The sequence below is a fragment of the Nerophis ophidion genome, linkage group LG09 (assembly GCF_033978795.1).
Source record: "Nerophis ophidion isolate RoL-2023_Sa linkage group LG09, RoL_Noph_v1.0, whole genome shotgun sequence".
In the NCBI taxonomy this organism is placed as follows: Eukaryota; Metazoa; Chordata; class Actinopteri; order Syngnathiformes; family Syngnathidae; genus Nerophis; species Nerophis ophidion.
Window position 1 is genome coordinate 69,984,388 of NC_084619.1, and position 16,355 is coordinate 70,000,742.

General features: G+C 43.5%; 1 protein-coding gene across 1 annotated transcript; it reads left to right on the plus strand.

The window, feature by feature from the left end:
* Positions 1–3,090: 3,090 nt before the first annotated feature.
* ikzf5 (IKAROS family zinc finger 5) lies at positions 3,091–16,328 on the plus strand. Its single transcript, XM_061911682.1, has 4 exons — positions 3,091–3,436; positions 5,840–5,998; positions 7,999–8,172; positions 11,363–16,328. Exons 2-4 carry the CDS (start codon positions 5,866–5,868, stop codon positions 12,313–12,315), a joined length of 1,260 nt encoding a protein of 419 aa, XP_061767666.1. The 5' UTR covers positions 3,091–3,436; positions 5,840–5,865; the 3' UTR covers positions 12,316–16,328.
* Positions 16,329–16,355: the final 27 nt, after the last annotated feature.

A 16,355-nucleotide genomic window follows, 5' to 3' on the forward strand; every position in this document is an offset into this window, starting at 1 on the left:
GATGGTATGGGGGTGTATTAGTGCCCAAAGAATGGGTAACTTACACATCTGTGAAGGCACCATTAATGCTAAAAGGTACATACAGGTTTCGGAGCAACACACAGCAGCTTTATTGTTGTCCATTCTTAACACGTACAAGACACATAAGAACTTAAATTACATTTTCGGCACGGTCCCACTAAGAGCAGACATACGTTACAAGGGGACAAGACGGGACCGCCAATGGATCAGCCACTTATGGCGCTCCTTAAAAAAAGGTGAGAAAAAGGTGACATTGGGCAAGGGGAAAGAGTAAAAAAAAATATCAGTGTAAGGCTGGACCCTCAGGAGGGGTCCAGACTGAGTCCGAGGGAAAAAAACCTCACACAGCATGGCACACATACACATAAGGCCTTTAGAGCATGGTGTCAAACATACGGCCCGGGGGTCGGATCAGGCCCGCGAACAGGTTTTAACCGGCCTGTGGGATGACTTTGCTAAGTATAAAAATGTACCTGAAATTTTTGAATGTTCTCAATGTGTCCTCTGGATGTCGCAACAGCAATTTTTTGTATCTTTGTAAGTGATGCTGCATATTTACAAAATAAACCACATGATGTTAGAACATCAGTCGAGGAAAATGATCAAATGACATAACATACTGTAATTTGATTTTAATTGATTTTTTTTTATCTTGATAGATTGAACATTAACACTAATGTGTTCACTGATGAACTTTATCACATACCGTATTTCCTTGAATTGCCGCCGGGTATATATTATCTGTATGCCTCCTTTTACCGCCGGGTCAAACTCGTTTTGCAAAATAATTAGCGCATGCTTAGATTTACTGCCGGGTCAAACTCGTTCCGCAGAATAATTAGCATATGCCTCGTTTTAACTCCGGGTCAAACTCGTCACGTCACGGGTGTGTAACACGGTTGGGAAATAAGCCATATTTCCTCTCATTGCATCCCCTCATATTACCTGCGCCGTTTCCACGTTTAATCTCGCGAGTTTAACACAGGCGCACACGTGACCCACTGCAGCCTATTATCGCGCTCTGTATAATCCAGCATTCCAAAATGGCTGCCAGGTGCGGTGGCTAAGCCTGGGGACCACAGAAGGCGGTATGTTTAAAAGTTGTCGTTTGCCTGCATATGGTAAAAACAACCGCCCGACATTTTACGACTAATTGTAAACTTATAGGTGCCGACCATCACGGCCGAGTTGCGATGAGAGAGAGTGGCGATGTGAAGATATTAAGCCGAGTTGGTAAGTGAATTTGTGTGCTAATAGTAGCTACTAGCCATACCCATGTATTTTCTATGGGCGGTTAGCCTTGGGTTTTACTCCCGTTTCCTCCAATGTTTCTGATCTGATTGAATTTATATTCCATCCATCCATCCATCATCTTCCGCTTATCCGAGGTCGGGTCGCGGGGGCAGCAGCCTAAGCAGGGAAGCCCAGACTTCCCTCTCTCCAGCCACTTCGTCTAGCTCTTCCCGGGGGATCCCGAGGCGTTGCCAGGCCAGCCGGGAGACATAGTCTTCCCAACGTGTCCTGGGTCTTCCCCGTGGCCTCCTACCAGCTGGACGTGCCCTAAACACCTCCCTAGGGAGGCGTTCGGGTGGCATCCTGACCAGATGCCCGAACCACCTCATCTGGCTCCTCTCAATGTGGAGGAGCGGCGGCTTTACGTTGAGTTCCTCCCGGATGGCAGAGCTTCTCACCCTATCTCTAAGGGAGAGACCTGGAAACTCATTTCGGCCGCTTGTACCCGTGATCTTATCCTTTCGGTCATGACCCAAAGCTCATGACCATAGGTCAGGATGGGAACGTAGATCGACCGGTAAATTGAGAGCGTTGCCTTCCGGCTCAGCTCCTTCTTCATCACAATGGATCGGTACCAAGTCCGCATTACTGAAGACGCCGCACCGATCCGCCTGTCGATCTCACGATCCACTCTTCCCCCACTCGTGAACAAGACTCCTAGGCACATGAACTCCTCCACTTGGGGCAGGGTCTCCTCCCCAACCCGGAGATGGCACTCCACCCTTTTCCGGGCGAGAACCATGGACTCGGACTTGGAGGTGCTGATTCTCATTCCGGTAATGATAACACAAGCATGTTTAACACATATAGATTTCTTTTGTTCCATGAAGACAAGAATATAAGTTGGTGTATTACCTGATTCTGATGACTTGCATTGATTGGAATCAGATGGAATCAGATGGCATTCCACCCTTTTCCGGGCGAGAACCATGGACTCGGACTTGGAGGTGCTGATTCTCATTCCGGTCCGCATTTGAATTGCTACGAATTTATATTTATTTATTTATTTATTTAGTCCTTATTTTGGGTACTTACATACGGTGACTGTGTGTTGTGGCGTTTTAAGGCCATCTGCATTATTTAATGCTACATAATAACGTTTTTTTTTTATTTTTATTAAATGTGCTTTTAATGATGGTATCCTTACATCACACTCAAATTTATAAGCGCAGGCCTATATTTACCGCATGCCTTTGGTAAGCGCCGGAGTGAGAAGAGGTTTTAAATGAATTACCGCCCTGGTGCTAATTCAAGGAAATACGGTAATTTATTCAGAAAATATAAATAACGACAGATAAAGTATGTTTACTATTAACCGCAACAGGTAATTGTAAAAAATAAAAATGAAAAAAAAAAATAACATTATGATTTGTACAATTTCAGAATGTGCTTGTTCTATTTGTCTATTTTTGTCTATATTGTCTATCTATAGGAGTCATACCAAAGACTATAAAAATGGAACTCATTACCTGCTCCCCTCACCTCCCATGGGGGTGATAAAGGTGATGGGTCAAATGCAGAGATTCATTTCGCCACACTATCATTGGTGCTTCCAACTTTTAATTTTATTTTTAAACAAAGAAAACAATCTGAAGTTTGTTCAATTTTTCTAGTTATCGTACCATGATTTCACCAATCCGGCCCACTTGGGAGTAGATTTTTCTCCAGGTGGCCCCCGATCTAAAATGAATATGACACCCCTGCTTCAGAGGTTAAATGACCGATTTGGCAGTAGGAACCTATTTTCGCTGCGCCTTGGTTGACGGTCGGACATCTCCTGTCGATGCACACGCCGTGAACTTTCACCCCTCCACCCTGGCGAGTTGTTTTGATCCAGCAGCCTGACTCTTCTTGTCTTCTTGTCTTTGTCCTCTGCGGCAGCGACCTAAGTACATGCGGACATCGGGAGACGAACATAAAGACGTGATGGAGAAAGACAATAATGGCGTTGTCAAGTAGAAACCGGACGGAATATGCTTTTATCCCCCAGCTAACGTTAGCCGTGAAGCTAACGTAGCGAGGAGCGATGACAATGGACTTTTTAGCCTGGACTAACTTCTTTTAAAAGCTTCTTTTCAGCGTCTCTGAATAACAACACGCACAGAGTCTCCTTTTTGAAGATGTAAGTGGAGGAAATACTTCTAATGGCACTGCTTGACGTCTTCTTAGCAACTCAGTGTTTGCCAATCGTGACTTTGTTTACTTCAAGTGTCACTTGCTTCAGTACACTCAGCCATCCCTTCGGTATACTCAGCCATCCCTTTAATATACTCATCCATCCCATCAGTACACTCAGCCATCCCTTCAGTATACTCATCCATCCCTTTAATATACTCATCCATCCCATCAGTACACTCAGCCATCCCTTCAGTATACTCATCCATCCCTCCAGTGTACTCATCATAATGTATTTGCAGCAGGATACATCCATCCCTTCAGTACACTCAGCCATCCCTTCAGTACACTCATCCATCCCTTTAGTATACTAATCTATCCCTTTAGTATACTCATCCATCCCTTTAGTATTCTCATCCATCCCTTCGGTACACTCAGCCATCCCTTCAGTATACTCATTCATCCCTTCAGTGTACTCATCATAATGTATTTGCAGCAGGATACATCCATCCCTTCAGTGCACTCAGCCATCCCTTCAGTACACTCAGCGATCCCTTCAGTACACTCATCCATCCCTTCAGTACACTCAGCCGTCCCTTCAGTATACTCATCCATCCCTCCAGTGTACTCATCATAATGTATTTGCAGCAGGATACATCCATCCCTTCAGTTCACTCAGCCATCCCTTCAGTACACTCAATCATCCCTTTAGTATACTCATCCATCCCTTCAGTACACTCAGCCATCCCTGCAGTATACTCATCCAACCCTTCAGTGTACTCATCATAATATATTTGCAGCAGGATACATCCATCCCTTCAGTACACTCAGCTATCCCTTCAGTACACTCAGCCATCCCTTCAGTACACTCATCCATCCCTTTAGTATACTCATCCATCTCTTTAGTATTCTCATCCATCCCTTCAGTACACTCAACCATCCCCGCAGTATACTCATCCATCCCTCCAGTGTACTCATCATAATGTATTTGCGGCAGGATACATCCATCCCTTCAGTACACTCACCCATCCCTTCAGTACACTCGTCCATCCCTTTAGTATACTCATCCATCCCTTTAGTATTCTCATCCATCCCTTCGGTACACTCAGCCATCCCTTCAGTATACTCATTCATCCCTTCAGTGTACTCATCATAATGTATTTGCAGCAGGATACATCCATCCCTTCAGTACACTCAGCCATCCCTTCAATACACTCAATCATCCCTTTAGTATACTCATCCATCCCTTCAGTACAATCAGCCATCCCTGCAGTATACTCATCCAATCCTTCAGTGTACTCATCATAATATATTTGCAGCAGGATACATCCATCCCTTCAGTACACTCAGCTATCCCATTCAGTACACTAATCCATCCCTTTAGTATACTCATCCATTCCTTCAGTACACATGGGGCGGTATAGCTCGGTTGGTAGAGTGGCCGTGCCAGCAACTTGAGGGTTGCAGGTTCGTTTCCTGCTTCCGCCATCTTAGTCACTGCCGTTGTGTCCTTGGGCAAGACACTTTACCCATGTGCTCCCAGTGCCACCCACACTGGTTTAAATGCAACTTAGAAAGTGGGTTTCACTATGTAAAGCGCTTTGAGTCACTAGAGAAAAGCGCTATATAAATATAATTCACTTCATAATTCACTACACTCAGCCATCCCTGCAGTATACTCTTCCAACCCTTCAGTGTACTCATCATAATATATTTGCAACAGGATACATCCATCCCCTCAGTATACTCATCATAATGTATTTTCAGCAGAATACATCCATCCTTTCAGTGTACTCATCACAATGTATTTGTAGCAGAATACATCCATGCCTTCAGTATACTCATAATGTATTTGCAGCAGGATCCATCCATCCCTTCAGTATACTCATCATAATGTATTTTCAGCAGAATACATCCATCCCTTCAGTATACTCATAATGTATTTGCAGCAGGATCCATCCATCCCTTCAGTATACTCATCATAATGTATTTTCAGCAGAATACAACCATCCTTTCAGTGTACTCATCACAATGTATTTGTAGCAGAATACATCCATGCCTTCAGTATATTCATAATGTATTTGCAGAAAGATACATCCATCCCTTCAGTACACTCATAATGTATTTGCAGCAGGATACATCCATCCTTTCAGTATACTCATAATGTATTTGCAGCAGGATGCATCCATCCCTTCAGTATACTCATCATAATGTATTTGCAGCAGGATGCATCCTCCTTTTCAGTATACTCATCATAATGTATTTGCAACAGGATACAACCATCCCTTCAGTGTACTCATCTTAATGTATTTGCAGCAGGATGCACCCATCCCTTCAGTATACTCATCATAATGTATTTGCAGCAGGATGCACCCATCCCTTCAGTGTACTCATCATAATGTACTTGCAGCAGGATACATCCATCCCTTTCTTTCAATGAACGAGGAAAAGCCAGACACTTTGGACTTCGTGAAGGATTTCCAGGAATATCTAAGCCAGCAGACCCAGCATGTCAACATGATATCAGGCTCGGTCAGCGGGGTCAAAGAGGTGGATGAAGTACCTGCTGGTAACGTTCACATTTCCATCTACTCCCCATGCTATTTATATACACGGTGGCAGAGGGGTTAGTGCGTCTGCCTCACAATACGAAGGTCCTGAGTAGTCAGGGTTCAATCCCGGGCTCGGGATCTTTCTGTGTGGAGTTTGCATGTCCTCCCCGTGAATGCGTGGGTTCCCTCCGGGTACTCCGGCTTCCTCCCACTTCCAAAGACATGCACCTGGGGATAGGTTGATTGGCAACACTAAATGGGCCTCTAGTGTGTGAATGTGAGTGTGACTGTTGTTTGTCTATCTGTGTTGGCCCTGTGTTGTCCAGGGTGTACCCCACCTTCCGCCCGATTGTACCTGAGATAGGCACCAGCGCCCCCCGCGACCCCAAAGGGAATACGCGGTAGAAAATGGATGGATGGATGGGTGGGTGGTCAAAAGTGTACACACACTTGTAAAGAACATCATGTCATGGCTGTCTTGAGTTTCCAATCATTTCTACAACTCTGAACTCCTGAAGTTTGCTTATTTTATGAATTTATTATGGCTCTACTGAAAATGTGTGCAAATCTGCTGGGTCAAAAATATACATACAGGTGTTCCTGGGGTTAAATGCCTCACATTTTCTCCTCCAAACATGTGGCCAAACAGCTACATTTTTGTTTCATCTGACCACAGAACTTTCCTCCTGAAGGTCTTATCTTTGTCCATGTGATGTCAGATGAAACAAAAATTGAGCTATTTGGCCACAATACCCACAAATATGTTTGGAGGAGAAAAGGTGTGGCCTTTAATCCCAGGAACATCATCCTACCATCAAGCATTGTGGTGGTAGTATTATGCTCTGGGCTTGTTTTGCTGCCAATGGAACTGCTGCTTTACAGAAACTAAATGGGACAAAGCAAAAGGGGGATTGCCTCCAAATACTTCAGTACAATCTAAAATCATCAGCCCGGAGGTTGGGTCTTGGGCGCTGTCAAGTTCAAACACTGATGACTTATATTAAACAGACAAGAAGCAAGGAGTCATGCAGAGACAGAGTTCAATTTAGCTCAATGAGGAGAGACGTTTCTGGTTGTACTCTAGTTACAGAAACACCTTACGCTCTAAAGTCCAGCCCACGTGCTCCTCTATTTATTTGGGAGGTCCCTGGTTACATCACTCAGGCCCCCGCTAAAAGGAGTGGCCACACAGTTCATGCAAAGCAGCTTCTAGTACGCACAATACGAGACAGAATGTGCTGGAGGGCCTTGTGATTGCCTTGTCTCTGCTACGTCTGCGTGCTGTCGTCTTATCTTCGTTGAGGTCCTTGAAGTCCTTGGCTGTTGGTGAGCTAAGACAAACAAAATATCTGCGACAAGGCAACCCCTCATATGCCATGGCTGATAACAAGTTTTGTCCTTGCACAGATAGAAAAGTACAACTTGAGCACAATAGCTAATAACTATAGCAACGGTCTTTTAGCATAAGAGTTGTGTGATGATTTACACATAATTATTCTAACAGCGCAGTTGTGTGTTCCAACAGGACAACGACCCCAAACGCAGGTCAAAAGTGGTAAAGGAATGGCTAAATCAGGCTAGAATGAAGGTTTTAGAATGACCTTCCCAAAGTCCTGACTTAAACATGTGGACAATGCTGTAAAACGAGTCCATGTCAGAAAACCAACAATTTTAGCCTAAATGCACCAATTTTGTCAAGAGGTAGTGGTCAAAAATGTAAGCAGAAGCTTGTGGATGGCTACCAAAAACGCTTTATTGCAGTGTAAGCAAATATTAACATTGCTGTATGTATACTTTTGACCCTCACATTTTCAGTAGAGCCATAATGAACTCATAAAAGAAGCAAACTTCATGAATGTTTTTTGTCGACCAACAAGTATGTGCTCCAATCATTCTATCACAAAAAAAGTTGTAGAAATGATTGGAAAGTCAAGACAGCCATGACATGATGTTCTCTACAAGTGTATGTACACTTTTGACCACAACTGTACACAATGTCGGGTCTTTACATTTGCAGACTACAGTCAGAATGGGCTGGATCACCCTGCAGTGGACATGTCCTTGGAGGACAGCTCAGGGGTCTTGGTGGATGGTTTTGAGAGAACGTTTGATGGCAAGCTCAAGTGTCTCTACTGCAACTACGCCACCCGAGGAACGGCACGGCTCGTAGAGCACATCCGCATGCACACAGGTAAGTGCTCACAGGTTTCACTTCATAACTTCGGGCCACCTCTAGCTTTGTTCAACTGTATTCACAGCACAACTGTAGAATCACAGTCAGGTTTATTTGGCACATACAAGGAATTTGTCTTCGGCAGTTGTTAGGTCTTTACACATACAACAAATAGACAAGTATACATTCGCTGGGCAAGCAAGTACTCTAGGTGCATACTTTACAGCAGGACATATACTAGTCACCTATCAACATTATATACAAGTACAATTACCGTATTTCCTTAAAATGCCGCCGGGTATGTAGTATGCGCCTGCCTAGAATTACTGCCGGGTCAAACTCGTTTTGCAAAATAATTAGCATATGCCTAGAATTTCCGCCAGGTCAAACTCATCACGTCAAGAGTGACACTTCCCCTTTTCAAAATGGAGGAGGCTGATTTCAATCATTTGAAATCGCATAAAGGGAAGAAGATTAAGAGCTATTCAGTAGGTTTTAAGATTGAAGCTATTGAATATGCTAAAAAGAACAGTAAGCAGCTATGTTTTATTAATATACCGTAGCTGCGTGTGTCAAATATGAGTCATTAAATGACTCCCGCTTCCTGGTGGTAGAGGGCGCTAGTGATCCTTCTTGCGACTACTCCGCTGCAGAAGAAGTAACAACAAGCAGCAACAGTGAGAAGAGGTCGTTTATTTTTTTCCTCTCGCTTGCACTTTTAACATGGAGGATTACATATCTAAAATAAAATAGTTTTCTAAACTGGACTTTCAATCGAAGCAGGAGGTAATAAAGGAAGATCTCCATCGAGACAGAGAGACTTTTAGAACTGAAGAAATATAAGGAAGACTTCTATAAACAAGTTATCGATGCTTTTGATCAGAAGGAGCTGCGCATGGACTTCATTTATAAGTAATGGTAAGACCATAATAATGTTTTTTTTTTATCAAATGTGCTTTCCTTAAATCACACTCAAATTTATAAGCGCAGGCCTAAATTTACCGCATGCCTTTGGTAAGAGCCAGAGAGAAAAGAGGTTTTTAAATAATTAGCGCATGCTTGCCTTTATCGCATGCCTTTGGTAAACGGCGTAGTGAAAAGAGGGTTTGAATTCATTAGCGCCCCGGCCGCAATTCAAGGAAATATGGTATACAATATTTTGTGCAAAGTACCAATATGTGCACAGGAGAGATATATCGCGTCAAAAAATGTAGAGAAAGTAGGGGTGTAACGGTACACAACAAGTTTGGTTCGGTACGTTCCTCGGTTTAGAGGTCACGGTTCGGTTCATTTTCGGTACAGTAAGAAAACAACAAAATATACATTTTTGGGTTATTCATTTACTAAATTTGTAAACAATGGCTTTATCCTTTTAATATTGAGAACACTATAATAATTCTGCCCACGTTAATCAACATTATACTGCCTCAAATTGTTGCTCGGATTAAATACAATTACAAAACTATTCTTCTACATATAAAAAGTGCAACATTAAACAGTTTCAAGTCAACTCATCATGCTTAATTCATCACAGCATTTGGGAAGCCTGTAGTTGATTTTTATTATGTAAATGTTATATTTTTATCAACGTGTGATAGCAGGGACCCTGCCATTCAATCAATCAATCAATGTTTATTTATATAGCCCCAAATCACAAATGTCTCAAAGGACTGCACAAATCATTACGACTACAACATCCTCGGAAGAACCCACAAAAGGGCAAGGAAAACTCACACCCAGTGGGCAGGGAGAATTCACATCTAGTGGGACACCAGTGACAATGCTGACTATGAGAAACCTTGGAGAGGACCTCAGATGTGGGCAAGCCCCCCCCCTCTAGGGGACCGAAAGCAATGGATGTCGAGCGGGTCCAACATGATACTGTGAAAGTTCAATCCATAGTGGCTCCAACACAGCCGCGAGAGTTCAGTTCAAGCGGATCCAAGACAGCAGCGAGAGTCCCGTCCACAGGAAACCATCTCAAGGGGAGGCGGATCAGCAGCGTAGAGATGTCCCCAACCGATACAGGCGAGCGGTCCATCCTGGGTCCCGACGAGCGGTCCATCCTGGGTCTCGACTCTGGACAGCCAGTACTTCATCCATGGTTATCGGACCGGACCCCCTCCACAAGGGAGGGGGGGACATAGGAGAAAGAAAAGAAGCGGCAGATCAACTGGTCTAAAAAGGAGGTCTATTTAAAGGCTAGAGCTTTTCTGTCCGTAAAACACACACACACCGCAAAATGAGCTAATGTTGTGCTAAAAGCTAATGAGCCTTCACCTCAAGCCAGAACTGCGAGCAAGCTGAGCTGCAGTTTAAGTTTCTAGAAAGTAAACGGGCTCATAGTGATGTTAATAGTAGTTGACTGGGAGCTGTTTATTACCATTTGGGGAGAGTACGCTGCCTTATGGTCACCTGCTAAACACCTATCTGCTCGACGCTGAAGCATTTACTACATGCGCTCTGAATACGCACTGCTGATTGGCTGTTACATCGCTCTGAATACGCACTGCTGATCGGCTGTTACTGTTATATATGTAACCAATCAGATGGTTGTGTGGGTGGGACAATGCTGGGTGCTGAGACAGAGGCAGAAGAAGCAAAGCAGCTTGTTAAGACTTTAGCTTAGAAACTTGTTCGGTTCACCCCCGTATCGAAACGGTTCAATACAAATACACGTACCGTTACACCCCTAAGAGAAAGTAGTGCAAAAAAAGCCAGGTGCACGGTGTGTAATGTGCAATAAGTCTGTAATGTGCAGGATGCAGGAGTGATAAAGTCCGTAGTGCCAGTAAAGTCAGGCTGTGCTCGGGAAAAGATCAGATCACCTTATCGACTGTTCAAGTGGGAAAGAAGCTGTTCTTGTGTCTGGTAGTTTTGTGTGCAGGGATCTGTGTCGTCTGCCAGAGGGAAGGAGTTTAAAAACCATGTATGCTGGATGTGTGGGGTCTTTGGTGACGTTTTTCTGCCCTCTTCCTGGTCCTGCTGGAGTACAAGTCCTGTAGGGGGGACAAGGGGGATACCAATGATCTCTTCCACTGATTTGATTGTGCGCGGTAGTCAGCATCTGTCCTTTGTTGTGGTTGCCCCAAAGCAGACTGTAATGTATTCAACTGTAGCAGTGCAGAGTATGACTAAGCTCATATTTGCTTAGTGTATATATATATAAATATATTTATATGCTAAAACTGTTTCTCATTTAAAATAGGAGAGAAGCCCCATCGCTGCCACATCTGCCCATTCGCCTCTGCCTACGAGCGCCACCTGGAGGCCCACATGAGGTCCCACACAGGCGAGAAGCCGTACAAGTGTGAGCTGTGCTCCTTCCGCTGCAGCGACCGCAGCAACCTGTCACACCATCGTCGCCGGCGCCACAAACTCGTCCCGAAAAAGGACGCTCGCACCCTCTCCCATAAGAAGATGATGAGCGTCCTGCAGAAGAAGGCCAGCTCCCTGAACTACGGCCGCCGCCTCCTCCTCACCTCCTGCCCTTCCTCGGTGGTGACGCCCAGGGTGGACAAAGACTGTGACCATCAGCTGCCTCACTTACATCAGGAGACTTATGATGATCTGAGTCATGCGGGTGAGGAGAGCCTCTCTCGGAATCCAAGCCATCATCATCCAGACCTCATCATGGATAACCCCCTGAACCAGCTGTCTGTCCTGGCTGGCCAGTGTGCCAGCCTCCCTTCAGCATCTCCAGGAGCAGACTCCGTCGTCGACGAGAAGCCCCTCATTATCCACCAGCCCCTTTCTCCCACCACACCCGAAGCCGCCACAGCCAGTGCGGCACAAGCTTCCTCATCGTCTCCGATCACCCCGGAGACCCGCGCGCCCCCGCACAGCAACTGCAGCCCCGCAGGAGGACCCTGCAGCCCCGCAGGAGGACCCTGCAGCGAGCACAGTGGACGGACCAGCACTCCCACCGTCTCCAACAGCCAACCCAGCACCCCAGCCCCCGCCCAGTCCGCCCCCACGCAGGACTCCCACACCATCCATCACTGCCAACACTGTGACATCTTCTTCCCAGACAACATCCTCTACACCATCCACATGGGCTGCCATGGTTACGAGAACCCATTCCAGTGCAACATCTGCGGCCACAAGTGCAGGAGCAAGTATGACTTTGCCTGCCATTTTGCTCGCGGGCAGCACATGTGACGTGCAGAGCAGCTTTGTTTATTACCGTATTTCCTTGAATTGCCGCCAGGTATATAGTATGCGCCTGCCTAGAATTACTGCCGGATCAAACTCGTTTCGCAAAATAATTAGCGCATGCATAGCATTAACGCCGGATCAAACTCGTTTCGCAAAATATTATTTTTATTAGCACATGTCTATAATTTCCGCCAGGTCAAACTCGTTTCGCAAAATAATTAGCATATGCCTAGAATTTCTGCCGGCTCAAACTCATCACGTCACGAGTGACACTTCCCCTTTTCAAAATGGAGGAGGCTGATTTCAGTCATTTGAAATCGCATAAAGGGAAGAAGATTAAGAGCTATTCAGTAGGATTTAAGGTCCAAGCTATTGAATATGCTAAAAAGAACAGTAAGCAGCTATGTTTTATTAATATACCGTAGCTGCGTGTGTCAAATATGTGTCAATAAATGTCTCCCGCCTCCTGGTGGTAGAGGGCGCTAGTGATCCTTCTTGCGACTACTCGGCTGCAGAAGAAGTGACAACAAGCAGCAAGAGTGAGCAGAGATCGTTTATTTTTTCCTCTCGCTTGCACTTTTAACATGGAGGATTACATATCTAAAATAAAACCGTTTTCTAAACTGGACTTTCAATCGAAGCACTAGGTAATAAAGGAAGATCTCCATCGAGACAGAGAGACTTTTAAAACTGAAGAAAGATAAGGAAGACTTCTATAAACAAGTTATCGATGCTTTTGATCAGAAGGAGCTGCGCATGGACTTCATTTATAAGTAAAGGTAAGATCGTAATAACATGTTTTTTTTATTAAATGTGCTTTTCATGATGGTATTTTTACATCACACTCAAATTTATAAGCGCAGGCCTAAATTTACCTTTGGTAAGCGCCGGAGTGAGAAGAGGTTTTAAAATAATTAGCGCATGCATGCCTTTACCGCATGCCTTTGGTAAACACCGGAGTGAGTAGAGGTTTTAAATTAATTGGCGCCCCGGCGGCAATTCAAGGAAATACGGTCCTTTTCCACGGCCTTGATGTAGCTGCGCTTTGCTGGAAAACACGACATATCAGATGAGTCGGTGCATGTTTTTAACTCGCCTTGGTCACTGGTGAAGAATTCTGCAAAGAAGTCTTTTGGCCGCGTGAAAAAAAAAATGCTTAAATAGAAGTTGAAATAGTACAATACAGTAAGTTTACATCAAAAAAAGGCACAACATTGTATTACAAAAATATCTCTTCTTGGAAGACCAAAATCATGTAAAATTAGACCTTATTCTCGTTAAAACTAATTTCTCGTTTTTGTGTTATTTTCTAACTTTATGTGGAAAAAAAGTCACTATAAATCAGGTCGTAATATTCTAACAGAAAAATGTGAATACTCTTTAATATATTTTTTGTGTCATTTTATGTTAAAAAAAAGTTGCAATGCCACAACAAAAACGTTATTATACAGTATTAAGAAAAAGGTGATTAAAAGTAATAATGAGGTACAAACACCTACATTTTTCAGTAACACATGATCATTTGTAGCATAAAACGCTCATTTTGAAGACTTAGTGTTAAGGTCTACAAACAATACATTCGGCATTTTTGGCCAATCAACATCAGGATTTCCCTTTAGAATTCAAACTAATAAATGTGTCTTTTGACTTTATTTGATTAGTTTATTTTTCAGTGTGGCCCTAATACTTCTTTGTATAATTCAAACAATGCAGCCAAAAAGGTTGTTTTAAAAAAAGAAAATCTCGTGGAGTTACATCTTGAAAGTTTCCACGCTATCACATTCTTAAAAGTCACGTGGTGTCACAAGTATTTCTTGGCAGTGCCTAACATTTTTAGTGTGAGTGAATCATTTAAATCGTAGCAAAGAAACCATCTTTTGATTAACTATGGGCTGGCTATAACTTCCCCAAATCATTTTCCCACAATTGCTACTATTGACAGTAAAACCTGGCCAATCGTACAAACCCCGTTTCCATATGAGTTGGGAAATTGTGTTAGATGTAAATATAAACGGAATACAATTATTTTCAAATCCTTTTCAACCCATATTCAGTTGAATGCACTACAGAGACCAGATATTTGATGTTCAAAATCATGAACTTTTTTTTTTTTGCAAATAATTAACTTATAATTTCATGGCTGCAACATGTGCCAAAGTAGTTGGGAAAGGGCATGTTCACCACTGTGTTACATCACCTTTTCTTTTAACAACACTCAATAAACGTTTGGGAACTGAGGAAACTAATTGTTGAAACTTTGAAAGTTGAATTCTTTCCCATTCTTGTTTTATGTAGAGCTTCAGTCGCTCAACAGTCCGGGGTCCCCGCTGTCGTATTTTACGCTTCATAATGCGCCACAGATTTTCCACGGGAGACCGGTCTGGACTGCAGGCGGGCCAGGAAATTACCCTCACTCTTTTTTTACGAAGCCACGCTGTTGTAACACGTGCTGAACATGGCTTGCCATTGTCTTGCTGAAATAAGCAGGGGCGTCCATGAAAAAGACGGCGCTTAGATGGCAGCATATGTTGTTCCAAAAGCTGTATGTACCTTTCAGCATTAATGGTGCCTTCACAGTTGTGTAAGTTACCCATGCCTTGGGCACTAATACACCTCCATACCATCACAGATGCTGGCTTTTGAACTTTGCGTCGATAAAAGCCGGAATGGTTCGCTTCCCCTTTTGGAAAATATTCGACATGATGTCGAATATTTTCAAAAACAATTTGAAATGTGGACTCGTCAGACCACAGAACACTTTTCCACTTTGCATCAGTCCATCTTAGATGATCTCGGGCCCAGAGAAGCCGGCGGCGTTTCTGGATGTCGTTTCGCTTTGCATAGTAGAGCTTTAACTTGCACTTACAGATGTAGCAACGAACTGTATTTAGTGACAGTGGTTGTCTGAAGTGTTCCTGAGCCCATGTGGTGATATCCTTTAGAGATTGATGTCGGTTTTTGATACAGTGCCGTCTGAGAGATCGAAGGTCACGGTCATTCAGTGTTGGTTTCCGGCCATGCCGCTTACGTGGAGTGATTTCTCCAGATTCTCTAAACCTTTTGATGATATTATGGAGCGTAGATGTTGAAATCCCTAAATTTCTTGCAATTGCACTTTGAGAAACTTTGTTCTTAAACTGTTTGACTATTTGCTCACGCAGTTGTGGACAAAGGGGTGTACCTCGCCCCATCTTTTCTTGCGAAAGACTGAGCATTTTTTTGGGAAGCTGCTTTTATACCCAATCATGGCACCCACCTGTTCCCAATTAGCCTGCACACCTGTGGGATGTTCCAAATAAGTGTTTGATGAGCATTCCTCAACTTTATCAGTATTTATTGCCACCTTTCCCAACTTCTTTGTCACGTGTTGCTGCCATCAAATTCTAAAGTTAATGATTATTTGCAAAAAAAAAATGTTTATCAGTTTGAACATCAATTATGTTGTTTTAGTAGCATATTCAACTGAATATGGGTTGAAAGGGATTTGCAAATCATTGTATTCCTTTTATATTTACATATAATACAATTTCCCAACTCATATGGAAACGGGGTTTGTATATTATGTATGTCGGCGTCACTAGACTTGAACAAAGTGGTCTTGTTCTGTGTCCTGAGCTTCCTGCCGAGGCCCAGGAAATGTAACAATGTGCAAATTGTTTTAACACCATGATCGTTTTGGTATTGTATCGAGTTACGTTGCAAATCCGTATCCCCATTACCCCGCGGCTTATTTATTATCCTTCGTGATAACCCACATTTGTTTGACCTCTTCTTTTCTGAATAGGTTCTTTATATTGTACTCTCAGTGGTTGGATCGATGTTTGTCGTCGGAATCGTGTTGCAGTACGTCCGCTCCATTGGCAGGATTATCCCGTGTCTGTTGCTAAGCAACGTGTGTATTTTAATGCCTTATGCTGTCACTTTAATGTCAAAGCCCTTGCATCCTTTGGGGTGCGAAACACTGTCTTGAATTCATTTAGCTTAATTTATGAGAAGTAAAGTGTTTTTCTAACTGAGGTGATTGCTTCACGTGTTTGTCAAAG